The 27370-nt window shown below is 61.0% G+C and overlaps 3 protein-coding genes across 3 annotated transcripts; 1 reads left to right on the top strand and 2 right to left on the bottom strand.

Moving 5' to 3' along the window:
• Nucleotides 1-4168: 4168 nt before the first annotated feature.
• On the bottom strand, nt 4169-9439 carry RAB25 (RAB25, member RAS oncogene family). The gene is made up of 5 exons (XM_032845012.1): nt 9320-9439; nt 6443-6638; nt 5590-5783; nt 4758-4838; nt 4169-4356 (listed from the first exon to the last, which is right to left on the bottom strand). Exons 1-5 carry the CDS (start codon nt 9360-9362, stop codon nt 4229-4231), a joined length of 642 nt encoding a protein of 213 aa, XP_032700903.1. The 5' UTR covers nt 9363-9439; the 3' UTR covers nt 4169-4228.
• A 1326-nt stretch (nt 9440-10765) lies between these two features.
• On the bottom strand, nt 10766-13389 carry LAMTOR2 (late endosomal/lysosomal adaptor, MAPK and MTOR activator 2). Its single transcript, XM_032845013.1, has 4 exons — nt 13234-13389; nt 12869-13031; nt 11048-11137; nt 10766-10854 (listed from the first exon to the last, which is right to left on the bottom strand). The coding sequence occupies exons 1-4, from the start codon at nt 13299-13301 to the stop codon at nt 10798-10800; spliced, it is 378 nt and encodes a 125-aa protein (XP_032700904.1). The 5' UTR covers nt 13302-13389; the 3' UTR covers nt 10766-10797.
• An 836-nt stretch (nt 13390-14225) lies between these two features.
• Nucleotides 14226-26767, top strand: UBQLN4 (ubiquilin 4). The gene is given in 12 exon segments (XM_032845011.1): nt 14226-14383; nt 15771-15922; nt 16494-16650; nt 16652-16712; nt 17295-17557; nt 18886-19044; nt 22813-23038; nt 24028-24167; nt 24555-24638; nt 24759-24874; nt 25053-25239; nt 26473-26767. Coding segments are annotated over 12 exon segments (1806 nt in total). The 5' UTR covers nt 14226-14275; the 3' UTR covers nt 26626-26767.
• Nucleotides 26768-27370: the final 603 nt, after the last annotated feature.

Below are 27370 nucleotides of genomic sequence, written 5' to 3'. Positions count from 1 at the left end.
AACCCCTATTAGTGAGCAAATCATGAAGTCTCTGTCCCACCCATCGTGGTTGTGGGGAGAGGCTGGGGCTTCAGAGAGAGTTCAGTCCTGGACCAGGCGGGATTGGGGTGGACATTCTGGTCCGGTGTTGCTAACAAGCCTAGCCCCCCACACACACACTGCTTCCCTAAGGCTCACTTGGGGCTGCCACCAGCCTCCCACCCTCCTGGTTCCGCTGGCCGGGCCAGGAGAGGGTGGGGGATGGGAGTCCCTGGGGGGGTCTCAGGCGATTCTTGTATATAGTGGGGTGGGACTGTCCTAGGTGATCTCTGAGCACTTAGGCTCGGGGAGTCCCATTCTGTCTGATGGAGAGGGGGTGCAGGGATGGAGGTACGGGGGCGGATTTCCTCCTCTCCTTCCTCCTGTTGTGAATTCACTCACCTCTCCTCAGCCTGCCCCTCCAGACCACCAGCCAGGGAGGGGAGAGGAAGGAGGTCACAGCCAGGAAAGTGGCCTGTGACAGCTTCCCTCCTTCCCGCCAATGTGAGCCATCCCGAGATGTGTGTACAATAGAAACCAAACCAAATGGGTGCTCTCGGCCTGTCGGTTGCCGAGGGGGGTGGGGAGGGGGGTGGGAAGAAGGGATGTCTGTCTGTCGGTCCCCTCCCCCTCTCCACTTCTTACCCACAAAGGCAGAAGACTGTTAGGCTAGGGGCTCAGAAAATTCAGTCCCGCCCTGACTAATTGAGCCAAACCTAGAAACCAACGCAAAACACACATAGTGAGAGACAAAACAGAGGAGAGAAAGAGTGCGAGAGGGAGCGAGATAGGCAAACAACACAGAGGAGACAAAACAAAAATAGCAAAAAAAAAAAAAAAGCAGTTCTTTATAATTTAATATTCTATTTTAATAAAGGCGTTTATTACCGTATAAATGTAGCAAAGAACCTGGGCTAATATGAAAAAAAGACTTTTTATTAGGTAATTTATTATATGAAAAGGATATTTTATTTTATGATAAAGTGATCCTTAAAAAAAATAAAAAAACTTTAGAAGGTTTAGAATATATGTAGGGAGAGAAGAAGAAAAAAAAATACATTTGTATTCAGAGTTAAATCTTAAAAAAAAAGTGTTTTTAATATATGTTCGGGTTTACGTTCCTTTTTTCCCCCACTTTTATTTGGGGAGGAATGTCATTTGCTTTTTGTGGGGAGCGTCCTGGGATGTGTGGTGGAGATGGGGGGACTGGGGGAACCTGGTCCCTCTGGGGCCCCGAGTAGATTGGATTTCACTCCATGGGCCCCCCTCCCCGCTCCCCTCCCCCTCGGGGGAGCCGGCAGAGCCAAACAAAGAAAGGGATTAACAAGAAAGGAAGAGCGCTTGGACTGAGGATCCTGGGCTGCCCCCCACCTCCCCTGCCCTGTCCCAGGGGCGAGTGGGGAGGGGAAGTCCAGAGCTGAGGCCTAGTAGGCCTGCGGGAACCCTCAGAGAGGTGCGAGATTTAAGAGAACTAGTTTTGTTTTGTTTTGTTTTGTTTAACCAAAAATGAGAGAGAGAGAGAGAGAAGAAAAAGAAAGAAACCGAGGGGTTTAAAAGAAAAGAATACTACAAAATAATAATTATTAATAATAATAATTCAAATTTATTTCATATAATCCTAGAGAAAAAGAAAGAATTACTAGTTACTTAGTAGACGATATTCAGATAGCTTAAAGTTTAGTAGCATCGAGGGCCCCTGGGTCCAGTAGAATGTATAAAAGTTGTAACGAAAGGAAAGTAGATGAGGGACGCGGTCAAGTTCACCCTGCATGTGGGGAACCCCATCTCCAGATACCGGGCAGGAGCAGGCCGCTAGCTGAGCTCGAAGCTTCTGGTCTGCTGGGGTTGATTCTGAGAATCCTTGGATTTTTAAATTGTAGGACAAACAGATGAGGGGCTCCGTCCCCTGGGTCTTTGAAAGATGGACACTGATCCATTTCAACTACATGGGAGCTGGGCCGGCCGGGGGCGGAGGGGAAGGTGAGCGCCTTCACCTGTGCCCTTGCCCCTGGGGGCCCACCACCCTGTCTGTCCCCAGGTCTCTGCAGAGCAGTCCTTACTCCTAAGTGCTGTGTCTTCTTGGGGCTCTCGGGGAGGGTGGAGGCTTCCCAGCTCAGACCCTCCCGGACCTGCTTCTCCCAGGCCCGAGGAAGTCCTTCTTGAAGTGTAGCCTCGATTCACACCGCGGGGAATTGATTCAAGAGCCTGGTGGGTCATTCTAGAAATAGACACGCACACACCCCACCTTCCTGAGGCTTCATGAGGGCTGGGGGTCAGGCCCCTGTCCTCGATCCCACCCGGTATCCCACTTAGTTTTTGGCCTCCGTGGGATTAACAATCTCAGTCATGGCTCTTTCTCCGGGTCTGCTTTGGCTCCTAGAAGTTAGACTCCAAGAAGGACTTCCCACCCACTGGGGTACAGTGGAGATACTGTCCTTGAAGGCCTGGGAGAATGGGGGCCCCCAGGGGTATGAAGGCAGGGGGTGGGCAGCAGGGACTGGGTGGGGGGGCGCTGCCCCTAGCCCTGTGCTCCAGGCCACCTGCAGCTCAAAGTGTTCCAGATGGGGGCTGCCCCTGGTGCCCTGGCCTGGGGGGCACCTCGCCCTCCCCACAGGAAACCTGGGATCGTGGCTTTGCATGTGAGAAATCACCTCCTGTTTTCTAGCACTTGCCTTCCACCAGCCGGCCCTCCCTCCTGTCCCAGGGAGCACAGGGGACCTGCTCCAACGTCACACCTGAGGCTCTAACCCCTCCCCGGCCCTCAGCCCCCAACACATCTCCCTCTCCCCGGTTTACTCTTCTCACCCCACCTAGGGAGAGTCCCCCCTGCTCTTTTTGTCCTAGAAACCCCGCTAGTTTGGGAAGGTAGAGTCTGGGGTGGGGAGGGCTTCCCCTTCCCGCTGGAGGGTGCGGGTGGGGTAGGGTGGGAGGGGAGACAGCCCTGGGGCAGGGGGGTGGTCTCCACTGTAGAAAGTAGAGTAGGATTGTGGTCAGACTTAATTTGAGGCATCTAGTGAGGACACGTAAAAATCCACCAAGGAAAAATATTTCAGAAGCAAAATAAAGGCAGGAAACAAAACGAACCCATGGATAATCAAGTCAAAGTGATGTTGCACAAAACGCAGAGAAACCAAGAAGGGGGAGGGCTACTGTATTAAATGTGCTATTAAGAACTTAATTTTATTAAAAGTATTATTAATTAAGGCTCTGGCCTCTTTCTCCGCGTGTGGGTCTGACCTGTGGTGGGGCAGAGTGAGGGGGCCACCTCGGGAATTGCCGGGATGGGGGCAAGTGACTCTGGGGGCCCTGCCCCCTTGTGGGAAACACCATAGGGCGCTGCTTGAGTCTCCAGGTCCTTCCCTTTCCTTCCCATTTACCACCTAGTCCTCCCAGGAGTGGGGGTGTGGGTGGAGGGTGCAGCTTGTCCTACAGAGCAGGGGACGGCCAGGCCCAGGACCAAGTGCTGGGAGACCCTCCCCAGTCATCCCACTGGAGTGGGGCCTTCGCCATACCCCACACTCCCCCCTCTCTGGGGTCAGGACTGCATACTGGGCAGGAGGCTCGGACCTCCCACATCCAGGCGCACACAGACAGGGCTGGCTGTGACCCCCCCCCTTTTCTCCCAACACCTCCCCCTGCCTCCTCCCCTCACCCCTGGCATTGGAGTGACCTCAGTTCTTGGCACCAGGGCCCTGGGCACCAGATGGTGCCTGACGGTGATTTCCTTTGTCTCTCCTTCCAGATACCCCTTCTTGGCCATGCTGTCCCCCCTCCCCCACCTACCCTGGGGGTTGGCAGAGGGAAGGGTGGGCACCTCCCTCCCCCTTGGCACTGTCCCCAGACCACAGGACTCCAGAGGCAGTTGGTCCTGGAGGGCAGTGGGTGTGGTGAGGAGGCTGGGGGGTGGGGGAGGGGAACACGAGCTCAGAGGGGCCAGAGGTGAAGGGGAGGCAGGGATGGGAGGCAGCAGACTGGCCAGATGTTGGTACAAAACACAGCTTTATTTGAAGGCTTGATCTGTGTGGTGGTGGCGGGGCAGATTTGGGGAGGGACAGGTAATAGAGATACTGGGGTGGGGGGAATGGGAAGCTCGGGGAGCTCCGTGGGGCCACTCTGACATCTGGAACCACAGGGCAGAGAGAGATCCTGGACCCGGGGTGGGAGCGGGGCACCAAAAAGCCATCGGGGGCCGGGCAGGGGCTGGCCGGGGTCAGAGGCTGATGCAACAGGCCCTCTTCTCACCTGGGCCCGGCTCCTGCCCTGCCTGGGCACCGCCTAGAGTGATGGCGTTGGTCTGGCTGCTGCTTTGCCTCTGCTTGGACACTTTGGTGAAGATCTCTGAGGGGGTGCGGAGGGCAGTGATGGGGTCAGAAGACCGAGAGCCCGCACTCCTGCTACACACAAGGCGCAGGCTCGCAGAGCACCGGGTGTGACCACAGTTCAAGGAGGCTTTGCTGGAAGGAAGTGGAGTTTGGGCACCTGCGTCCCTTCTACTGACTTGGGTGGAGAAGGGCTAATGCTTAGCTCTGTGGGAAATGTGGCCTTCTGGTTCCTTCCCCAAACCTCGGGCTTGGGGGTGGGGTGGGGTGGGCGCTGGGGAGGCTCTGAGGAGGCTGGGGGCCCACGGAGGGGCGGAGGGATCATTGGGGTAGGCCAGGGCTGGCGGGCTACACTCCAGCCACTGCCCATGGAAGCCTCAGGACCGGAATGGGGCCGCCAAGTGGAGGCAGGGCTCTAACCTTTGAGGACCGTCTGGAAGGCCAACTCCACATTGGTGGAATCCAGGGCTGAGGTCTCCAGGAAGAGCAGCCCATTGTTTTCTGGCAGGAAAGGCAACACAGTAATAACAACATTGACCCTGTGTTTACTGGGTACATTTGCAAGGTGCTAACCCCTTGGCATGTGCAGCTCATTCCACGCTTGAAACCACCTGCCAGGGAGATTTGAATAGGATCCCTTTTTCGTGCAAGAGGAAGGTGAAGGCCAGCGGCACAGAGAGCTAAACAAAGGCCCGGCCAGGCGAGGGCGCGGGACACCAAGCCTGTACCCTTGACCACCCTCTGACCCCAGAGGCCTCCTGGGGAGATCGTGAATGGAGAAGTTCATGGGGAGCGCACTTCCCACACCCCGGGGTCTCGTGGAGTGGCCCACTTTAAAGTCAATGACAGGGGCGCCTGGGTGGCTCCGTGGGTTAAGCCTCGGCCTTCGGCTCAGGTCATGATCTCAGGGTCCTGGGATCGAGTCCTGTGTCAGGCTCTCTGCTCAGCAGGGAGCCCGCTTCCTCCTCTCTCTCTGCCTGCCTCTCTGCCTACTCGTGATCTCTGTCTGTCAAGTAAATAAATAAAATATTTTTAAAAAATAAAATAAAATGAAGTCAATGACAAATAATTGCCCATAAAGACAATCCTGGGGCAAGTGGTGGGACACCATAAGGGACACAGGGTGACAGCGAGGAAGACGTGACGCACGCGGGGGCTCCGTGGAGGAAAGCCAGGCTGGGGCCCCGGGGCAGGAGCAGGGGCTGGGGAGGTGGGCGCTGGAGGGGCCGGGCTGGTGGTGGCGGGCTCTCACCGGCAAACACTCGGGCCTCTTCTGTTGGCACCTCCCGGGCCTGCTGGAGGTCACTCTTGTTGCCCACGAGCATGACCGCGATCGTGGCCTCCGCGTGGTCGTAGAGCTCCTTCAGCCAGCGCTCCGCCGCAGCGTAGGTCTGGTGCTTGGTGATGTCAAATACCAGCAGGGCCCCTGCCGCGCCACGATAGTACCTGGGGGGGGTCGAGAGAGGGGCAGAGGCAAGGTCGGAGGTGAGTCCTGGAGATGGAGAAGTATGAAAGCTGAGGTCAGGGGACCCACGTCTCCAGGCTCTGGGCCTGACACTGAGCCCTTCTGGGTTGCTGGTATGGCGGGGCAGGGGGGACCCCAAAGCGGCCCCTCCTTCTCTGAAACCACCGTCTCCATCCTGTCTTTCTAGCCACAGTTTCCTTGGGTCTTTTGTTCCGATGTTAGCCCTCGCTGTCCACCCACGAGCGCCGGGGCCGCGATCAAGTCGGCCTCCCGGATCCCACCTTCAGTGGCACGTTCCTCACGTTCCTCCTGCGGGGAGGGGGCCCTTCCGGTGTGTCGAGAAATGGCCAAGGGTGAAGCCGACGTGAGCCCGCTTCTCCATCCAGCCCACAGCCTCCCCCTTCCCGGGTGCCTCTGACACCCCTGCTTGAGCCTGGGGTTCTTGTATTAAGCAGGGATTAATGACAGCATCTTAGTCCTCCGGAACTTGGAGGATTACACCACATGCCCGACGGAGAGTGCCTGGTACCCGCACCTGGGGCTCACGGGAGGGGGTAGGGGCACGAGCACAGGGCCCCGTGGCCTCTCCTCCGGAGGCACTCCCGGACTTCCCCAGCGCCCCCCAGCCCCGGGGGCTCACGCGGAGGTGATGGCTCGGTACCGCTCCAGGCCAGCCGTGTCCCAGATCTGCGCCTTGATGGCGGCCGTGCCCAGCATGACCGTGCGGGTGGAGAACTCGACCCCGATGGTGGTGCGGCTGTCCTGGCGGAACTGGTTCCGTGTGAACCGGGACAGCAGGTTGGTCTTCCCCACGCCCGACTCGCCGATCAGCACCACTGTGGGCCGGGAGAGACAGGGCTGAGCTGGCGGCCACCGTGCCTCGGGAGCGGGAGCCGACCCCAGGAAACCGAGGGAGGAGCCCAGCCTCCTGGCGGAGGGTTCCAGACTCCCGGGTGAGGTGCCGGGAGTGGGGGCTGCAGGCCTGGCAGGGCTCTTGGTCTGCTCAGCCTGCACTTCCGCTGAGGGGCGCCAGCCACCGGCTGTTCGTGGGTGTCGGTGCTCAGGGCTATGAGGTTGGCAGGGCGTGTGGATGCGGACGGGGCGTAGGCCTGGGAGGGCTCCCGTCTCTGGACTAGGCAGTGGGACGGCTTTGCGCCTGCCTGCGTAAGAGCCGCAAGGACGGGGAGGCTCGGCGCGCAGGTGTGCGTGTGTGTGCGGGTGCACGTGTGTGTGCACCCGCCGCCATGTGAACACGAGTGCAGGAAGAAGAACATTTGGCAGCGACACATCTGGGGAAGGAGGAAAGTTCAGGGGGTAAGAAGTTAGGATCCGAGGGGCGCCTGGGGGTCCCAGTCTGTTAAGCCTCTGCCTTCAGTTCAGGTCATGATCCCAGGGCCCTGGGATCGAGCCCCACATCGGGCTCCCTGCCCAGCGGGAAGCCTGCTTCTCCCTCTCCCACTCCCCCTGCTTGTGTTCCCTCTCTCGCTGTCTCTCTCTGTCAAATAAACAAATAAAATTAAAAAAAAAACAACAACAAGAAAACAAGATGTTAGAATCCAGCTGTCCCCAAGGAGGGACAAAGTTAAGAACACGGGGCTGGCCTACCCTGACATGTGTTTTCACAGGAAACATGGGAATAAAAATACTATCTCTTTTCTAGATTGTTGTGAGAAGTGAGATACTGCTCAGGCTGATTGCTGGGGGCCGGCCGGCCGCGCTGTCACCGTCATGTTTCCAGGGGCTAGGATCTGCCTGGGGCCGTGAAGAGCCTCTGGGCTGGTGCGCGACCTCCAGGGCCCAGCTCGACCCTTGCAGCAGAGCTGGGGGCTGGCGGGAGGGTGCGGGGCTGATACAAGGACAGCCCACAAATTACATCACCCGGAGCGAACACCCCGGGATTCTGGGAGGATCCCCAGGATTACAGGAGGACCCCCAGGCTGGTGCCTGGGGAGCCACATTTTCTGGGCACTGATCCCCACTTGGCCTCTCACTTGCTGGAGACCTCGAACAAGCGGCTCAGCTCTTCTAGGTCTCGGTCTCCTCGTTACAAAATCTAAAAAGTCCCCTGGAAGGTGTGCAGGGCGGGAGGAGGGCTGGGAGCAGTGTGGGGGTGGGGGTGTGTGTGTTCCTGATCCCCCCTATCCCCCCGTCCCCCAGCTGGGACCCTCCTCCCGGCTCACCAGGCTCACCCCTGCCAGTGGGCGGGCTCCTCGCGCTGCCCTCATGCCCAGAAGGTGCTCTGGGCAAGGCCTTAGAGCCCCACACACTCGGGTTCGAGGGTCGACTCTGTGACTGTTTCAGCTACCCCCTGCCTCATCCTCATCCAGATCGGAGACACCAGGTGGTGGCAGCGGCTGAGGGCCTACTATGTGCCAGCACAGTCCTGCAAGCCTGACACTATTGATTCCTCTAGTCCCCAGCATGGCGCCATGACGCCAGTACCACGATCACGATCACCCCCTTTCACAGATGCGGAAAAGCTGGCACCAGAGGGAGAGGGGCTGGCACCAGACAGCATGGCCGGCCTCACAAACACAGAGCTGTGCTGCCTCAGTCTGCCTCCGAGGAAGGCCAGGCCCCCAGCCACCAGCCCCCTCCACGACACCCTCTACCCCGACTTCTCAGTGTCTGCTTCCGGAGACCCCCACCTGCACGAGCTAGTCAGGGACGGAGCAGAGATCTGAAGACTCAGTCTGGCCCCTGGCTGCCGTGCTTGCAAAAGCAGAGATGTGTTTTAGGGATGTCGTGGAGGCTCCCAAACCCCAGGCTGGCACAGAGAAGGGCTTGCGGAAGGGCAGCAGACTGGCAGCCGCCACCTGGCCTCCCCTTCCTGGAACAGGGGCCCAGAGTACAGCTACCCCAACCGGAGTGGCCGGAGTCCCAGCTTCCAGGAGGGTGGGGCTAGGCTAGGAGAGGCAGTGGGGTGGGGTGGCTGCCTCTGTGGTCCACCCCGCCCTGAAGGAGACGGGGAGGTGGGCGTGCCCGGGGCTGGGGTCTGAGGGGTCCTGCACAGGGGCGGAGGTCAAGGAGCAGGAAAGATGCCTGTGTGCCTCCAGGATCAGCCAAGTGGAACCTATGCCTGGCATTTGGGCCCAAAGGGGCTGCCAAGGGACAGCAGACAAGGCCGCAGCCCTCAGAGTCTTCCGGGCTCTGTCAGACCCTGCTCTCAACCTACTACATCTTCCCTGCCTTCACCCCGAAGTGGACAAAGCTCTCCTTTCTCTTCTTGCCTGTATGTCCACCCGGAAACAGGACTTCCTTCCCCTCCAGGTTATTCCCTCTCCTCTCCGGAGGGAAGTTCCCTCGGAAGTCTGACCATCTCTTGCGCTACCACGCTTGACGGCTCGCACCCCGGCAGTTCCAGAACTTCTGTCCCAGTAACCAGACCCTCCCCGACTCCCTGCAGCTTGCTCTCCTCTCTGAAGGAAGGACGGCCCGCGAGGGTCCTAGGAACAGGTAAAAAGACAGGAGACGCGCTCTGGCTCTGACGTCTCGCTCCCTATGGACCCCAACTCACCCTTGAAGACAAAGTTATAATCTTCCTCAGCTCTGTTCCCCATCCTGGCTCTGCATGGAGGGGACGAGTGGCTTCAGGGGCAGAGGTGACAGGAATACGTGTCGGCTCAATGCCCTCCACCCTCGGTTCTCCGGAGACCCGGATCCGCAGCTCCGCTCATGGGGGGTGAAGAAACTTCCGTAGGCAGAGGGCTTGAGGGCCTGCTAGAGGCTGGGGAGGGCCTGGGAGGCTCAGCTCCGGCAGGTGGGGGTGCTGCAGGGAAGACAAGGGGAGGAAGCGGAGAACAGGAAGAGCGGGCGCCAGACCTGCGGCCCAGGTGGGCGGAGAGAGGATGACGTCAGACAGGTTAGGCAGGTTCAGTGTCTGCTCCCTACGTGCCAGTGGGCGGGCCGGGGGCTGGGGACACAGAGCTGGGGGGAGCTGAGACAGGCACAGGACCTTCAGAGAGCAGCTGAGGGCTGAGTACGTGGTGCTAGGGCTCCTGGGGCCGGGGACCAACCTGGGCAGCTACCAGTGAGTGAGAGCCTCTCAGGCAGAAGCCTGCTTCTCCTGCTTTTCCTTCAGCGCCTCTGGTTGGGGGTGATTGGGGGCACCAGGGGAAGGGCTGTTGGGGCGAGGGGCTGGGGCTGATGGGTGCCATCCACCCTGCCGCAGTTCAGAACTCTGGGAGCAGCACTGTGGAAACGGCAACTTCTGCCCCTCCTGACAGCCCAGGGCCTGGGATGGGCCACGTTCCTCACCCAGGGTGGGGTTGAGACTTGCAACCTACCTCCCCCCTGGGATGGTCTAGGGCTGGTAGCACCCTGTCCAGACCCGGTGTAAGGACTCAAGCTAGGGGAAGACCTGCAGCAGAAACAAGACAGGCGAGCTGAGGAGGCTGAGCGCAGGGCGGGATCTGGAGACGGAAGGCCCCTGAGAGGCCTTGGACACTCCCTCCCCAGGACCTGCGGTCCAACCTGCCTGCAAAGGGCTTCAAGATCTGGAGGGTCTGTGAGCGTGGGGCCCTGGTAGGTGGCTAGTGCACACTCTTCCAACCCCAAGAGCAGAAAAGCTACCCCCCCCCAACTTGGGACTGAACGATGCTGGCCTTACAGGGCCCTATATTCTTGCTGTCCAACATGACCACCACCAGCTCCCCAGCAGCCCGCTGCTCCTCCGAGATCACTCCCAAAGGTATGCCCGTCAGGGAGCCAAACTTCCAGAAGCTCAGAGCACAGGGCTGAACCAGTCGCTGCGGTGCCCCCGCTGTCAGAGGACAAGGTGCGAGGCAGGTTCTCCGGAGCAATGCTCGCTGGATCCCACCTCCCTGGGCTCCCCAGGGTCAAGAAAGCAGTCAGCACGCAAGATAGGAATTCAAGTTTATTCTTGGAAAAAGCAAAGTCTTGCTCTCCCCCCACCACCCAGAAAGGGCTCCTAGTGGGCCCTGCCCCTCCACACGGTCATTGCTCTTTTCCGAGCCCAGCTTCAGCCGAGGCTCACTAGGAGGCGGCCACTTGAGTTAGGGGTTCCTCCAGGTACCGCACCAAGGCCTGGGCCTGCAAGAAGGGAGGAGAAGTCAGGCCGGCCCGGGGTCTGCTGCTGGAGGGAGTCCCGCTGCAGAGCACCCCTCCCCGCCCCACTCCTGGGAGCTGGCCCACAGCGGACTCCAGGAAGGTGGTGGGGTGGGAGTGGGCCGTGAAGAGCACAAAGGCTGGGCCTACAGGCCCAGAGGGATGGGCATATACACACCTTGGCCTTGAGCATTCCAAAGCCCACTGTCTCCTTGGCATACATACACAGCAGAAGGTTGGCCACCCGGGTGATGGCGACACGGCCCTCCTGGTTGGGGTGACATGGGGGGATGTCAGGTTCCGCTTGGCACCCTTAGCCCTCGCTTTTCCCCAAGGGCCCCTCTTCAGAGCCTATCATCTTCCTTCCATGCCCTGGGCATGGCAAGGGCTTCAGACGAGGGGCTCTGGCCGCAGCCCTGGATGTGGGGTCCTGAGCTCAGACTCCAGGATCAGCACAGCCCCTTGCTAACTGACCTCCCCTAGGAACCTAGACCTCGCAGAAACTTGGTTTCTCTTCCCATGACTCCAGTGTCCTCCCAGCTGGTGAGGGTGCTAGTACACAGGATGGAGTTTTGAAACTGGCCAGGGCTGTCCAGATGGGTGATGTCATTATCATGGGTCCATCCCAAAGACCCCGAAAGGAACATGCAAGCAAACCCAATGTAGAGTTCTCTTTTCCTAAGGTAAAGACTTTCGAATTGCAGGTCTGACTCTAGGGTTCGATCAGTTAAGGAGGTGGGTCAGCATGGAAAAGAGTAACGGAGCACACTGCCTGTTTGTCTTAGTTGGGGGGTGTGGCTCTGACTTCACAGGTACTTCTTATGGCTGGGGCGCAGACAGGACGTTGGAAAGCTACGGCCCTACGGCACCAATTCAAGGTTAGGCAGCACGCAGGAGTCGTCAGCAGAACGGAAATGGCATCCTTGGTTGGACATGGGGTGAGGACGAGGCAGGGAGCCCCAGGACAGTGGAAATCCTTTGGGAAGAGTTCACTCTGGGCCTTTTCAGTTTGGTTCAGCACACTTCCACTGGGCATCTGCTGTGCGCTGGGGCCCAGGGGCAGTACTCCCTGCCTCTCTGGCCTCCCTCCTACTCACCTCCCCCATTCCCAGGCCGCTTGAGCTACATCATCCTTGTTGATCCTCGACCAGACATTAGTGCACCTCAGGGCCTTTGCATCTGCTGTTCTGTCAGAACTGTTCTTCCCCTAAAGGGCAGTACGGCTGGCCAACTTCCTTTGGATCTTTAATGAAATATCTTTTCAGTGAGACTGTCTTGAATACGTGCCCTCCTCACTTCCGTTTCATGTAGCACTTTCGACATCTTACATCCTAGTGTTGTGACTCATGTACATATTTTATAATACACATACAACCCTGAGCTGCCGTGAGACGTCAGGGCCGCAGTTTTGGTCCTGTTTGCTCCTCTTTCCCTAGTGCTCGCGAATGCCGCAGGGACCTCAACATCTGTTGGCTGAACAAACAAAGGTGCGTGAGACAGTTCCCGGGAAATTCACAGTCTAATGGCTACTTCCCCTTTCTGGACTGCAGCTCCCTCTTCTGTAAACTGCAGGGAGGGGCCTAGGGTCTGGAGACTCTGCTGTGCTTCCGTGAGCCTGTGGCTCTGGGGTAACGACACTGCCCAGTTTACATCCTTTCGCTTGATCTTCACAAGCTCGTGGGCACGAGCTCCTGTTGGGGGTATTACTGCCGCGTTAGAGGCGCGGTAAGGAAGTTCAGAGAGTTTCCCAGACGCAGCAGAGCTCTGGGACCGACCAGCGGCCAGCAGAGACCAGAGGCCCAGGCAGACACTGGGGCCCCAGCTCCCTGCTCACCACCGCACGCTGCCTGGGGTCCTGCCTACCACAGAGCTGCAGCAGACCAGCTCTTAGTAGCCCTCGGAGATCCTGTCCCTGCCCCTCCAACCATCCAGGCTGGGAGCGAGGTCGCCCCACGGGGATCCCCTCGGGGGACAGAGGGAGTGGCTCCCTTCTCCATACCATGCAGTCCATGAGGATGAATTTGAGATTGTCTTCATTAAACGCTTGGTTCCCGTTGCGGTCGTAGGCGGCCCAGATGTTGCTGGCGATGGCCGCGGTGACCCGGGCGTCCGTGTCCCCGTAGCCGGAGTAGGCCAGCAGGGATCCCTCGTTATTCAGCAGCCTGGCGGGCGGCGGTAAGCGACAGGGACGCGCTCGGGCGGCGAGAACAACGCCTGCGCTCTCGCCCCACCTCCCGCCGGGGCACGTCCAGAAAGCAGGGTCCGGGCAGAACGCGGTGCTCCCCGCGGGCCGCGGCCGCTCTGCCCCCGGCCCTCCCCGAGCCCCGTCCCCAGCTCCCCTCCGCGCCCTCCCGCCGCACTCACAGCGTGCTCTGGACACCGCCGGTGTTGGCCTGGCTTAGCACCTGGGTCAGAGCCTTGGGACGTAGCATGCCTGCGGCTCCCAGGCCCGGGCCTCCGCGCCAGGCCCCGCGCTGCCTCCCGCGGGCCTCCGCGGGAATCTCCCCGAGTTCCCGGCCGCTCCGGGAATCCGCGCGACCCGGAGGTTCCGGCCCGACTCCGGGGAGGCGACGCAACACCGCCCCGCCGCGGGGGGCGCCGGGAGTTGTAGTTCCGTGGGGCCTCGCGGCGCACCCTGGGAACTGTAGTTCGCCTTTCCCCGGGGACCACGCGGTTGTTGGGGGAAAAGAGCGGGAGCGAAAGGACGGTGACAGGACCGGAAGGTCGTTGAACAGCCCAGTCCCGTCCCCGCCCCCCCGGGGAGAGAAGCGTCAGCATGCCCGCTTGACAGTCCACGACCAGAAACTGAAAAAGCAACCCCAGTCTTTGTCAGGCACACGTCCGGTTACTTTCCCGAGCGGTTCCCTACGTCACGCACGGCCCCGTGAGACGGGCCGAGGCTCCGAAAGGCCCCGGGAACCGCGCTTAGACTCGTGCGGGCCACGGCCTCCGGGGACGTGGTCGGTCCTAGAGGTGAGACCTGGGCGGACGTCCAGACGCGGGCCAGCCCAGCCTCCGGGTCGGGAGAGGCCCGGGGCGGCGCGGCGGCGACAGGGACACGGCGCTTTGTCCCGGAGCGGCAGTTGCCGCGGAGGCTGCGGGTCCGGGCGGGCGGCGGGCTCTCTCGGGGAGCCCGCCCCGCCGCGCCCCGCCCCGCCGCGCCCCGCCCCGCCCCGGCTGCAGTGCCCCCACCAAGCCGCCCGGGGCGCTGTGGGCGCGGCGGGTCCGGAGGGCTGCGCGGCCGCGGGGAGGGGAGGGCAGGGCAGGGGAGGGCGGAGGCCGGAGGGCGGAGGCCAGAGGGGCGGAGGCCGGAGCCGAGCCGGCAGGGCTGCGGGGCGGGGAGGAGGAGGAGGAGGAGGAGCCGGGACGGGCTGGCGGGCGGCCGGGTGGCGGCGGCGGCGGCGGCATGGCGGAGCCGAGCGGGGCCGAGCCCAGGCCCCCCATTCGGGTCACGGTCAAGACCCCCAAGGACAAGGAGGAAATTGTGATCTGCGATCGAGCCTCCGTCAAGGAGGTAGTGCGCGCGGCGAGGGCGGCAGCGGAGGGGTCTGCGGGGAGAGCGGCGGCTCCGAGGCGGCGGGCGGGGAGGGCGGGGGCCCCGAGGGCTCTCGGCGGGGCGGCGGGGCAGGAGCGCGGCTGCGGGCGTCCCGCGCGGGAGCTGGGGGAGCGCGGCGCGTGCGGCGGACGCCAGGCCCGGGCTCGCCTTGTGGCCTGGGCTGGGGGCGTGGCGGAGAGCGAGGAGGGGGCGCCTCGCACAACGGAGGGCAAGGACGCGCGGGCTGAGGGCAGCGTGCGCCCCGAGGACCGGTCGGGGGGCCGCGGCCGGCCGGCCCCGGGCTCCGCGCTGCGCCGGGGGAGCGGGCGGGGGGCGGCCCCGGCTGCCAGGGCGCGGGGCGCTGGGGGAGCGCTTCCCTCGGTGCTCGTCCGTCCCACCGCCTCACGCTGAGGGGGTTCCAGCGGGCCCTCGGCCCCTCCGGGGCTTGCGGTGTGCAGTAGGTGCTCAGTGAAAGCGCGTTGGTTGAGTGAATGAGGGGACACGGCCCGTGTCCGCCGCCCCCTGCCCCGTGGCTGCTCCAGGATTTCTCACAGGCGGGGCGTGAGGTAGGCCGTCCGGTTGGAGGGAGGGGAGCTGGCAGCCGCCTCGCGGAGCAAGTGCACTCTGGACGGAGAGGGTCCCGTTTGGGCTGGTTTGGTTGTTTCTGGGGGGGAGCTGATAGATCCGGGCGGTCCGACCCTCCCAAGCCAGTCTCCGGGGCCATCACTGCCCCTCCCCTGCCGTAGAATGCCCAGTGCCCGCCTGCCGCAGAGCTCCGTTGGGAATCAGCTTAGCTCAGAGCCCTGTGTTGGGTCAAGAGCCAGGGCTTTGGTGTCAGCGCCCAAGTTCCAGGCCGTCCAGGGCAAGTTACCTAACTGTGCTGATTCCCAGTTTCCTCATCCTGAAAGTGGACGTGGAACTTCTTATCTGTCTCACGGTATAGAGACTCGCTGCTGTGAGATCACTGGGGTCTGGGTGCGGTGATGGGTGCAGGAAGGCTGAACGGCAGGGGAACCCGGAGTCTAGAACCGAGGGCTGAAGGGAGGCAGGCCTGGGTCCAAGCCTGCCGAAGGAGTTGGGACAGAGAGACACGCGCACAGCACCATGGTCCCCAGGGGCTGGGGGAAGGGGCAGAGGAGGGAGGCAGAGGGAACTGGCCGGGCCTTCTAGGGTGCACGACCCTGGGGTTAAGCTGAGACAGGAACCTGTCCCTGGTCGTCTCTTAGGTTAACAAGGGAGCTGCTCATGGCCGCTGGGTGGATGGGGCCTTGACTGCGGAGGGGACTCCCCAGATCAGAGGCAGGGTCCCTGCGGGTGGAACCGGGGGGGGGGGGGCTGAGCCGTGACCTCTGCCTCTTGACCACAGTTCAAAGAGGAGATCTCCAGGAGGTTTAAGGCTCAGCAGGATCAGCTGGTCCTGATCTTCGCAGGCAAGATCCTCAAGGACGGGGACACCCTGAGCCAGCACGGCATCAAGGACGGGCTCACTGTCCACCTGGTCATCAAGACCCCGCAGAAGTAAGTCCAGGGCGCCCACGGGGCGGTCAGTGAAGCGTCTGCCTTCTGCTCTGGTCGTGACCCAGGGTCCTGGGATCAGTCCCAAATCTGGCTGCCTGCTTGGCGGGGAGCCTGCTTCTCCTTTGGCCTCTCCCCCTGCTCCTTCTCTCTCTCTCTCCCAAATAAATGAATAAATAAATAAAATAAAACAAAGGAAGAAGTAAGTCCCCAAGAGGAGCAGATCCCGCTGCGGACTGGGCTTCCCCATCCAGGCCTCACTCTCACCTGTGGCTCCCTGAACCCGGAGGGCCATGCGGACACCCAGGAAGGCGGCTCCCAGAGGGCTTGCCAGGCAGCCCTGGGGTCTCCCCTTCAGGGGAAAGGAAGCTCACCTCCCACTCCCCAACGCCCCAAGGCCCATAGATAGGTGGTACCAGTTCCTCCCTCCTGATCCCCTCCCCTCTGCCCCCAGCACCAACCGCCACCGCCTGAGGGTGGCTTCTGAGACCGCTAATGTTAGGGCAGGAGGTGCACCGAAAGGAACTCCTTGTCTCCCCTTGCCTGTTCACCTCAGCTAGGACTTTGTCCTCAGGGCTCAAGACCCAGCTGCTGGCGCTGTGTCCTCCCCCTCTACTCCGGACCCTGCCTCTGCGCCGTCCACCACGCCTGCCTCGCCCGCCACCCCCGCCCAGCCGTCCACCTCTGGCAGTGCAGCTTCAGACACCAGCAGCGGCAGCCGGAGGAGCAGTGGGGGGGGGGCCCTCCCTGGGGGCTGGGGAGGGACCCCCCAGTGCTGCTGCATCCATACTCTGTAAGCCCTCAGGGAGGAGTGCTCTATCCTGTCCGGGGCTGGGGAGTCAGGGAGAGCCAGGAGGAGGCAGGAATGTGGTCCCTGCTCCCGGGCTGGTGGAGCGAGGGACCCCTGGGCCTGGGGTTCCAGACACTGGGACTTGGGTGGAGCTGGGGCAGAAACTGGCCTCCCGGGGCCTCCTGGGGGAGGGGAGCATGGATGAGCGTTAAGAGGGAGGGCAATGCAGCTAGGGGTGTGGAGCACGGAGGGTGAGGCTGTGGGAGTGGGGGGCAAGGGGGTACAGAAGCAGCTGGTTGGGGGATGTTTGTTGTTCATTCGGCAGGCCCCCGCAGGGCACCCCCTCTCTGCACTGTGCCCAATGCTCAGCCTGTGCCACCAGCGAGGTCTGAGGTCTCCGTCTAGGAGGGCAGTGGAGTAGGGTGGGGGTGGGGGTGCGGGGGTGGGGAGGATGGAAGGACGGGCAAAGGGAGAGGCAAGAAGCGGAGCGGCTGGTCCCGGAGCCCTGAGCATGTGGCCGCCCTGGCTGCCGCCCGGTGGGGGCAGGGTCTCGCGGCCGCTGGTGACCCCGGCCCCTCCCCGCAGCTGGCTTCGGGGGCATCCTGGGCCTGGGCAGCCTGGGCCTGGGCTCTGCCAACTTTATGGAGCTGCAGCAGCAGATGCAGAGACAGCTGATGTCCAACCCCGAGATGCTGTCGCAGATCATGGAGAACCCGCTGGTCCAGGACATGATGTCCAACCCCGACCTCATGCGCCACATGATCATGGCAAACCCGCAGATGCAGCAGCTCATGGAGCGGAACCCCGAGATCAGCCACATGCTCAACAACCCCGAGCTCATGAGGCAGGTACGTGGGAGGCACGGCGGGGGTGGGGCCGCCTCGTCCCGCCTGGGCTCGTGCACACATGCACCATCCCCTGGCACCTGTGTTGTGGACCCCGCAGCCGGAGGCCTCGCTTTCCGGGAACATCCGGTCTCCGAGGTGAGTGGGCCAAGCGGGCTCGTGGTTATCATGCTGAGTGGTGGGTGCCATCGCAGAGGCACCCACAGGAGCTCCCAGGAGCCCAGACGGGGCTCCCAACCCTGCCCTGGGGCTCAGGGGAGGCCTCTGGAGAAGGTGTCCCCAGAGCTGAGACCCAGAGGAGGAGAAAGAGGAGCACGCCCAGGGCTGAGGGACAGCAGGTGCGGGGGCAGGAGGGTGCTCATGGAGCCCCGGGGCTGGGCAGGGCTGGTGGCAGCCAGAGACCCCGCAGATGCAGTGTCACGTTGGTCTTTGGGAGCTGCGGCTCACTGCCCAGCTCAGCGAGGGACACGGACAGATGCTGGCTGCAGGGCTGTGGGCACCGGGGCTGGGTTCACCAGAGAGAAATTCCCTCAGAGCGAGGATTTGAAGGTGTATTCTTCACCATCTAGAGCAGTGCCTGGTGCGCGGAAGTCCCCGGGGAAACACTGAGTGAGGGCGGGAGTCAGAGGACCAGGAGTCAGGGTCCCAGCATGGACATAAAGGTGTCGCAGAGAGGCAGGTGCGGAGTGGGCTTGGGAGTAAGGACAGGAAGGCATCCCCAGTCCTTGGGGATAAGAAGGCACAGTGTGCGGCTACCTGCGTCACGGACTGCTTGTCTCCTGGCCGACACTGACACGGGCAGCCCTTAACTGACACTGAGCCTTGCTGGCTCCAGAGAGAAAGCCCCCATCCTCGGGTTTCATGTGGTTTGGCCAGCCAGAAACCCCAGGCCGGTGTGAGAGGGTGTGGGGAGCGCTGTCCTGGCTTGAATGCCTTCCCTCCCCGACTCGTGGTCATCAGCAGGAACCACAGTCGGTCTCGGGCAGACAGACCTGCCTGGCCCGGAAACCTGGTTCCGCCACTCCCTGGCTCCGTGTCCCCAGTGAGTCTCAGCGGTTTCCTCATCTGCAGAATAGGGACAGGAATGTCTCCTTGGGATGAGTGTTGTGGGGATGCCACGACTTCGGTTGAGTACGTGGCTGTGCCTGGTGTCTGTATGCAGTAGGTGCTCAGTAGCTGTTGATTTCCTCTGCTGCCTCTTCCTCCTTCTCGTGTCCTTTCTTATCAGTTTGCCCGTCTGATGCAGGACCCCCCCCTCCAGGGCCCACCCTCGTCCAAGCTTGGTACGTCCCTGGTGCTAGGATTCTTCCTGTCTCTCCCTTCCCCACCAGACCATGGAGCTTGCTCGGAACCCAGCCATGATGCAGGAAATGATGCGGAACCAGGACCGGGCCCTGAGCAACCTGGAGAGCATCCCCGGGGGGTATAACGCCCTCCGCCGCATGTACACAGACATCCAAGAGCCGATGTTCAGTGCTGCCCGGGAACAGGTGGGGCCGGGGGCCGGACTGGGGGTGGGCTGCTGGGGCTCAGGAGTCCCTCCCCCGACCCAGGCAAGTCTGGGGTGATGTCTGCTCCTCTTTTCTGCTCCAGCCCTCCGAGAGTGGGCCTGGGCTTGAAGCACTTCTGCAGCATAGGCAGGGACGGTCCAGCCTGGTGAGGGGCCGAGGCAGTGGGGCGGCCAGTAGCGGAATTCCCTGGGGATGCTGGGCAGGCGTGGTGTCCAAGGGATCTGTCTCGTGCACCAGGGGCTCAGAGGTCGTGAGGTAGAGCTGGGGTGGGATAGCTGAGCCCAGCACAGTGTGTCTCCTGTGTGGCCCACAGATCACCTGTGTCAACGTCACCCCCGGGGCTTTTCAGTAAGGAGCTTCCTGTCCCCTTCTTTGAGCTCTTTATTGGTTCAGTCTCTGGGATCAGGCTTGGGAAGATGTGCTTTCGAAAGTGCCTTAAGAATTAATTATTCCAAGTGCAGAAACAGTATAGGAAAAACACAGCGTTCTTTTGTGTCCCTGCTGCCCTAGCGTGCTGACATTGTAGCTTCATAAGAGCTTTGGCTCTTTTTTTTAAGTTTAATTTACGCCAAATATGTTCTACATTTATACACTTCCATGTTCCGAAGTTACACAAGGTAAACCAAAGGGGTCCTTCTATTTCCATGTCCCGGCCACCTCTTGTCCACCCCAAAGGCATCTGATGTTAGTATTTTTTAGTTTCCCGGACATGTTTAGTATTTGCAAATAAGACGTTCCAGATAGAATTGCAGCCTCCAGGTACCCCTGCCCCATTTTACCCTTTTCCGTCTCTAGAGCGAACTGGGTCCAGGAAGTTGGGCTGTTTATCATTTTCCTCCTTTCATGGCCTGTGTTTGTAGCCATGAAGAGCCCACAGCTCTGATCTGCATGTCTTTAAACCTCACAGAAGTGGCATCCTGCTGTTCCTTTCATTTTTAACTTGCTTTTTCAAAAACGTTTAAAAAATGTCTTTCTGGCGAGTAATACGGCTTCGGAAGGTACCCCTGTTGTAATGTGTGTCTTGATGGAGTTTCACACACTGAACGCCGCCTACCCCCTGCCCGAACCTGTGCCCAGGTGGGAGGGTGGGGTCCCACGCGACCTTCTCCTGGGGGAAGAGAAAAGCCCCGGCTCCTTGTGGTTCATGGTAACCCAACAGATTTCCTCGCCCGCACCGCCGGCCTGTGGCATATCTCCACAGATCAGTGTGTGTCTTGCTGACTGTCCAGGGCTCCGCTGGTCGGTCTGTCCCTACAGCAATACCGCGTTGTCTTCACTAAGTCTGGGTTCCCCCGTAGAGTAAACCCCCACCTTATTCTCCAACATCTTCTTGGTTATTCTTGGCATTGCTCTTTCAAATTTAGAAAGTGCATATAGGGATCAATTAGGAGTCTTTTAAACAAATTTCTTCTTTTTTTTTTTAAGAATAAGCTTTTTTCTTTTTAAAAGATTTTATTTACTTATTTGACAGACAGAGATCACAAGCAGGCAGAGAGGCAGGCAGAGGGAGAGGAGGAAGCAGGCTCCCCGCTGAGCAGAGAGCCCGATGCGGGGCTCGATCCCAGGACCCTGAAATCATGACCTGAGCCGAAGGCAGAGGCTTTAACCCACTGAGCCACCCAGGCGCCCCTAAACAAATTTCTTCTTAAGATTTTTCTTATTTACTTGAGAGCGAGAGAGAGCACGAGAGGGAGGAGGGTCAGAGGGGGAAGCAGACTCCCCAGTCAGCAGGGAGCCTGATATCCCAGGACCTTGGGATTCTGACCTGAGCTGAAGGCAGATGCTTTACCGACTGAGCTACCCAGGCATCCCTTAAAGAATTTATTTTAATAAAAAGTTATATAAAGAAAAAAAGGAACTTATTTATTTGAAATTACATGTAAGTAGTTAATTAAAAATGTTCATAAAAGTAATGTGTGCACATGGTTAAAAAAAACCCGGTAGCTGAGAAAGGCTCCCGGCAGGCACTCTGGCTCGCTCCGATGCACGCCAGGCCGCAGGAGCCCCGGGGAAGAGCGGAGAGCTGGCGACCGCAAACCGGGCTTCGGCGCCCGTGCCGGTTCCTAGTGGTGTGGGCGGGTCCTTCCTTCCTGAGACTCAGCTTCCACGTCTGCAGACTGGAGGCGACGCAGTAGAGCAGAGGTTCTTGCTCCTTGGGGCCTCGGACCACCTTAGACGCTTAGGAACCTGGGGACCCAAAGAGCTTCTGTTTCTGTGGGTTGGAGCTATCCCTCTTTACCGCATCTGAATTACAGCTGGGAAACGCAAGGAAGGTGTAGTAATTGGTTTTAAAATAAGAGGAAATGCGCTACACGTTAACATAAACGGCATAATCTTCTAAAAAAATGACTTCGTTTTTCCAAACAGCACGTGAGCGGAGCGTGGCCTTGCTTTAACGTTTGCCGACGTCCTTAAGGTCTGGCTTTACTGCCGGTCGGCTGGACTCCCAGCCGGGCTTCGACATTCGGGCTCTTGCAATGTCCCATGTCACGGAGCCTCTGGAAAAGGTCACTGTGCAGTCAGAAAGACAACAAAAGGGAAGAAAAGCAAACAACCCCCCAGAGCTATACAAAGCCGTGGACGGGCCCCAGGACCACACTTTGAGAGCTGGTGTATCGGAGGGCTGCTGTAAACATTAGAATAAATGTGCCAGGCGCAGAGTAGGTGCTCCATAAATGGCGCTGTTACTGCTGGAGGGAGGTTGCAAAGGGGTTTGGTCCCCAGAGCGTACCAGAACCCAGCCATGGTGGGTGTGGGGCACCAGGAAGGACGGCAGAAGCAGGCACAGAGCCGCGGGGTCGTGCGTGGGCCTGGACCCGTTGTCAGCAGGCATCTGGTCAGACCAAGGAGGCGTGGCTCAGGGCTGGGGTCCTGGTGAGCTCTGCTCCCCGTAACCCACTTTGAATAAGCAGGAAGTCCCACGGCGAGTTCAGTGCCTCCTGCTTAGGTGCAGCCCACCCAGGCCCTCCGGAGAGGGAGCCTGAGCGGGAGCATAGGGTGCGGATACCCCCGCACAGGGCTCTTTCCCAGGTGCAGTGGACCCGGAGGGAAGGACTCCCAGGGCTGCCTTAGGCAGCGCACCATCTGATGGGGTGCAGTCTCCCGGGGCAGTGACACAGCGGGGAGCCTGGTGCAGAGGGCCTGTTTAGCTGAAGGAGGCCTGGGAGGAGGAAGCGGTGTGGGAAGCAGCGGGGGGAGGGCGTGCTCCGCCAGAGATGGGCTTGTGGCCCTCGGGGGATGGAAAGCCATTTAGGGGCCCCGGTGGAGGGGGGCAGATTCTGGGGAGTGGGTGCTAGAGCAAGATGGCTGGAAAAGGGGAAACCTGGAGGCCTATATGGGCTGAGCCAGAGGCAGCTCCCGTCAAGCCAACAATTACGTCGGGGAAGGTGCAAAGAGGAGCCTGTCTCTGCCCCTTAAGAGCTAAGGAAGACAGATACGGTGTTTCGCAACGGGAAGTGTGCGTGTGGAGTCCCACGGGGCTCGGAGGAGACGAGAAACCAAAAGTTTAGAGCCACCGGGAGGGACGGGAAGTTTCCAGTTATCTGTTGTGACCCAGGTCACCAGCACTGGCCAGCCCCTACGCTGCGGGATGAGGGGGTAGCTGCCCATTGTGAGCTGCCCTCGGGGGTCTCGGGCCCCTGTCCCTTTTCCAGGGAGGGGAGGCTGTTAGGAGAGAGGACGCAGGGGGCCTGGCCCTAAGCCCTGGTTTGTTTCAGTCCTTAACCCAGAACCTTTCCCTCCTCCCAGTTTGGCAACAATCCCTTCTCTTCCCTGGCCGGGAACTCCGACAGCTCATCCTCCCAGCCTCTGCGGACTGAGAACCGAGAACCCCTCCCTAACCCCTGGAGCCCCTCGCCCCCCACCTCCCAGGCCCCCGGGTCCGGGGGGGAGGGCACCGGAGGATCGGGAACCAGCCAGGTGCACCCGACAGTCTCGAACCCCTTTGGGATCAATGCGGCTAGCCTGGGGTCAGGTATGTCCTAGGGGGGAAGGAGTTTAGTGGGGTCGTCAGGGTAGTCCCTGTGCCCCAGGACTGAATGGGGCTCACACTGCCCCAGAGTACGAAGACAGGTGAGACTGTATTGAAGCCACGGAGGGGGCTCTGCAGCCTCAGAGGATGTGGGGTGGTGTGGGCTGTGTCTCCTGTCCCTGGGAGCAGCCTGAGTGGTGGCTCACCTCCCAAGTTCTTGCAGCCCCTAATGGAGCTGTCCAGCGTCACTGGGTCGGACTGGGGAGGAGCTTGCGGAGGAGGACTCAGGGCACACGTGGGGCAGGCAGGTGTGAGGTTGGGGGAGAGGGATGTGCAGAGCTGCATGGAAGGGGGGGTTACACACTGCACAACTGTTGGGGATGCCCCATGTATCTGGGCTATGACTGTACGTATGAGCCCAGGGGTATCTTTGGTAGATGCCCTGATTTCTCTGTGCCCCAGGCCGGGGGTGGGCAGGTACCTTGATCTGAAAGTCCTTTTCCTTCTGTATGCTTCATTTCCCTTGTTTGTAAAGTCAGGGATTTGATCCTGATCCACTGCTTTAAAATTGTACTCCAGTCCTGGGGTGCCTGGGCCAACCCCGGCACAAGGAAGGACCAAGTGGGAGGGGCTCCAGCCATCCTGCTGGGCTCCGAGCAGACCATTGGCCTACTTGGTTTTGGAATGAGATGTGGTTTGAGGAAAGGCTCTGGCACTAAGACAAGCCTGCAAACCGCGAGTCTAGGTGACCTGTCAGACCCTTTCCAACCCTGACATCAAGCCTGGGGTAGGAGCAGTCGGGGGGGCACGAATGAGAGAGACCCAGTTTCCAACCGGGAAGAGGGACCCGCGCCCCTGTACTTGGGGGCCCGTGTTAGCGCTGCCGTCTGAGCCACGTAACCGGGCAGCATTACAAGGAGGGAGATGGAAGGGCGGCACCCGGTTTCCATCTGGACCCCTTTTCTCCTGTTGCCTTTTCTTCCGTGTGCCAGGGGTGTTCAACAGCCCAGAGATGCAGGCCCTTCTCCAGCAGATCTCTGAGAACCCCCAGCTGATGCAGAATGTGATCTCGGCTCCCTACATGCGCGGCATGATGGAGACGCTGGCCCAGAACCCCGACTTTGCTGCTCAGGTATGCAGCTGCCCTGAGGGGTGCACCGGGGGCAGTGGCTCGCGCTGGGCCGCTCAGTCCCGAGTCCGCCGCGGGGCGTGGGTCTCAGGCCCACACGGAACCGCCTGGTTTGTTGGCTTGCCAGCGGTCTCGGCAGTGGCTCCTCCTCCTCCTCCCGGAGCTGTGCAGGCTCCGTGAGTTCTTAGAAGTGCCCAGAACGGGCATGGCGCAGTGAGCGCTGTGACCTTGCGGACGCTGCCATCAGCGCCCAGCGTGGGGTGAGCGCCTGGGCTCGCCGCCCAGGAGTATGCCTCTGGGGTGCCTGAGACCCACGCTTCCCTCAGACCGGGCTGTGGGGACTCTTGGGGCGGACAAGCCCAGCCTCCCCTGCTGCCTTCACCCCTGCAGATGCTGGTGAATGTGCCGCTCTTTGCGGGGAACCCCCAGCTCCAGGAGCAGCTCCGCCTGCAGCTCCCCGTCTTCCTCCAGCAGGTGAGTGAGGCCCTGAGTGCCAGCTTGGAGGGCAGGGCAGAGCTCTGGCCTCGGGGCGCAGGTGGCCTCCTCGTCCATCAGGCCACCTCCCATGGCCTTCCTGTGCCCGTTTCCCACCAGATGCAGAACCCGGAGTCCCTGTCTGTCCTCACCAACCCCCGCGCCATGCAGGCCCTGCTGCAGATCCAGCAGGGCCTGCAGACCTTGCAGACCGAGGCCCCCGGGCTGGTACCCAGGTGAGGGGGTATCCCGGGGGGCAGCAAGGTTCGGGCTCCTCCTCCCTTCCCCTCCCCTGGCACGCCTCGCAGCCACCGTGGCCTGCTCTCCTGTTCCCGCCCCTCTTCCTTCGGGACCTCCTGCGCCCATCGCAATCTCAGAGGCTGCCTCCCACCTCTTGGTCTCTCCTGCCTGCAGCCTTGGCTCCTTTGGGATGTCCCGGACCCCAGCCCCCTCAGCAGGCAGCAACACCGGGTCTGCACCGGAGGCCCCCACCTCTTCGCCCACAACCCCCGCCACATCTTCTCCAGCGGGGGCCCCCAGCGCTCAGCAGCATCTCGTGCAACAGATGGTCCAGCTGTTGGCTGGGGGAGGGGGCTCACAGGTATGGGGAGTAGCGCTGCACTGGGGGGCGGGGCCGCAGGATGGAGACAGCCATGTGCAGTCAGCCAGCCCGGCCTCAGGCTCTAGTTGGCCACCCGCTGGCCTCGGGTGGGTTGCTGCCTTCCCCATGTTCAGTTCCCAGTGCCATGACATGGGGCTGAGATAGTGACCGTCCCTCTGGGCTGCCACGCACCGTTCTGAGCACCTTGTGTGGGAGGGCATGTTTGCTCTGTGTTCTCCCAGCCATGAGAGGGGAAACAGAGGCCCAGAGAGGCCAAGTGGCTTGCTCAGAGTCACACAGCCAGTAAGTGGGTGACAGAGCCGAGATTCTGACCGACACGCCGGTTCCCGAGTGTGAGCGTCAGCCGCTGTGTCCCAGCGCTGGTGCTGCCATCAGGGGGCTCTCAGGGACTGCAGCCGCCTCCAGCGCCGAGGAAGGGGAGGAAGCTTCTGGAGGACGAGGTCGCTAGAGCCCTGGGGCGCCAAGTCAAGGCCCGGGCATCAGCTGGGGAGTTGGGTTGACCCCGGGTGAGGCCCTTCTTTTTCTGGCCTCCGTACCTCCCCTGGGAAAAGCCTTTCAGCAGAACCGTCAGCGAGCCCAGCTCCGTAGGAGGCTCTGTGCTGCAGAGCCCGCGGAAGGCTGGCGCCCAGAGTCCCCGGGGCCCGGCCTGCGGTGGGGGATGGCACAGAACACCGCCGAAGGTTCTCGCACGTTTCCTGTGGGGGTGCCACCGTCCCGTCAGAGGCCGGTGGGCTCCCCCGTCAAGATCTCAGCTTCTCCCGCCTCCATGTCCCGCAGGGAAGCACTTCCGGATGTTTACAGGAGGGTCCAACATGAAAAGCCTTTGCTTTTGTAAATGCGTGTATTTGTCGATTGGCTGAGCAAAACCCGACGGGTTCTTTCTCGCCTGGGCCGTTCTCCGGCCTCTTCCCTGGCTCCGTGTGGACGCGGCTGGGGTTGGCTGCATTTGGCTTCCAGAACCCCGCGAGCTGAGGGGAAGCGGTCAGGAATGTGGGCGGATGAGTTGGACGTGAGACACACCCCACCTTCTATCCCACAGTCGTTTAGTGACCTGGGGTGCAGGCTCCTTGGCCCCTGTTGGCCGGTCACCCCTCCCTGCCCATTGGTTGACCATGAGGACATGCGAGATGACTTCCTGCTCCCCCTCCCTTGGCCCCGGGGTGTGGGTCCCATGTGTCCCTCACAGGTGTGTCCCTCACCTGTCCCCTCCAGGTGCAGACACCAGAAGTGAGGTTCCAGCAGCAACTCGAACAGCTTAACTCCATGGGCTTCATCAACCGTGAGGCCAACCTGCAGGCCCTCATTGCCACCGGAGGGGACGTCAACGCAGCCATCGAGAGACTCCTGGGCTCGCAGCTCTCCTAACCGCGCGCCTGCGTCTCCCGCCTCTCCCCTTCCCGGGCGCCAGCCCCTGCTCTCTGTGCCTGCCGTCCCCATCTTTCCCCATCCTCTCCAGAAAGGAGGTTGGCTTCAGGGCCACGGGCCTGGCCCCTGAACTCTGACGATTCTGGTTTCACTTGCACATCTCCAACGGAGTCTTCTGTCCGGGTCCTGCAGGGCTGCGCGGGCTGTTTTCACAGTGTCACAGCCTGGTCCCCGCTCCTGGCCCCCCTGCAGGGCCCCTCGTGCAGCCTGCAGATGCCCCGGGGGTGGGGCAGGGATGGGGTCTTCCTCGTGGCCCATAAGGGCTTGTACGGATGCTCGTGGGGACTCCCCCTTCCTCCGCTCCCTCCTCCCACCGGCAGCCTGACCTGAGCCAGGGTCACACGCTCGGAGGGAGGAGCAGGTGCACAGGCTCTTGGTGTCCTCACCCCCTGTCCTGGTCCCCTCATCCAGGCTTTGTTGGGATGTCCCAAGAGAGGAAGCAGCCTGTCCTCCCTGCCTGAAGGGGAAGGCGACCGCCCTCTCTGTACAAGGAGCTAACGAGCCCCGGTCCAGCCCTCTGGAGCTGCGCCGGAGGAAGGGAAGGGGGGACGACTGAATCAACGGCTCCGAAGCTGGACTTGACACTCGGGGGCAGAAGCCCTGCAGCTGCTTTAGGTGGGGGAGAGTGGGCTCAGGCTGGGCAGAGAAGGCCTCGAGATGCTAACAGAGCCGGAGCTGGAGGAAG

This window comes from Lontra canadensis, unplaced genomic scaffold (assembly GCF_010015895.1).
Source record: "Lontra canadensis isolate GAN:19392208 unplaced genomic scaffold, GSC_riverotter_1.0 scaffold160, whole genome shotgun sequence".
In the NCBI taxonomy this organism is placed as follows: Eukaryota; Metazoa; Chordata; class Mammalia; order Carnivora; family Mustelidae; genus Lontra; species Lontra canadensis.
Note: the sequence above shows the minus strand (reverse complement) of the source record. Positions and strands in the feature narration are given on the sequence as shown.

What these genes read in the sequence shown, in the direction of transcription:
- RAB25 (XM_032845012.1), bottom strand. Translation starts at nt 9,362, where the DNA reads ATGGGGAACAGAGCTGAGGAAGATTATAACTTTGTCTTCAAGG. An exon ending in TTATAACTTTGTCTTCAAGG is followed by an intron (nt 6,639 to 9,319) that starts GTGAGTTGGGGT and finishes CCCGGCCCACAG; the next exon opens with TGGTGCTGATCGGCGAGTCG. An exon ending in CTTCCAGACGGTCCTCAAAG is followed by an intron (nt 4,357 to 4,757) that starts GTTAGAGCCCTG and finishes GCACCCCCTCAG; the next exon opens with AGATCTTCACCAAAGTGTCC.
- LAMTOR2 (XM_032845013.1), bottom strand. Translation starts at nt 13,301, where the DNA reads ATGCTACGTCCCAAGGCTCTGACCCAGGTGCTAAGCCAGGCCAACACC. An exon ending in GGCGGTGTCCAGAGCACGCT is followed by an intron (nt 13,032 to 13,233) that starts GTGAGTGCGGCG and finishes GCCGCCCGCCAG; the next exon opens with GCTGCTGAATAACGAGGGAT. An exon ending in TTGGAATGCTCAAGGCCAAG is followed by an intron (nt 10,855 to 11,047) that starts GTGTGTATATGC and finishes CCCTTCTTGCAG; the next exon opens with GCCCAGGCCTTGGTGCGGTA.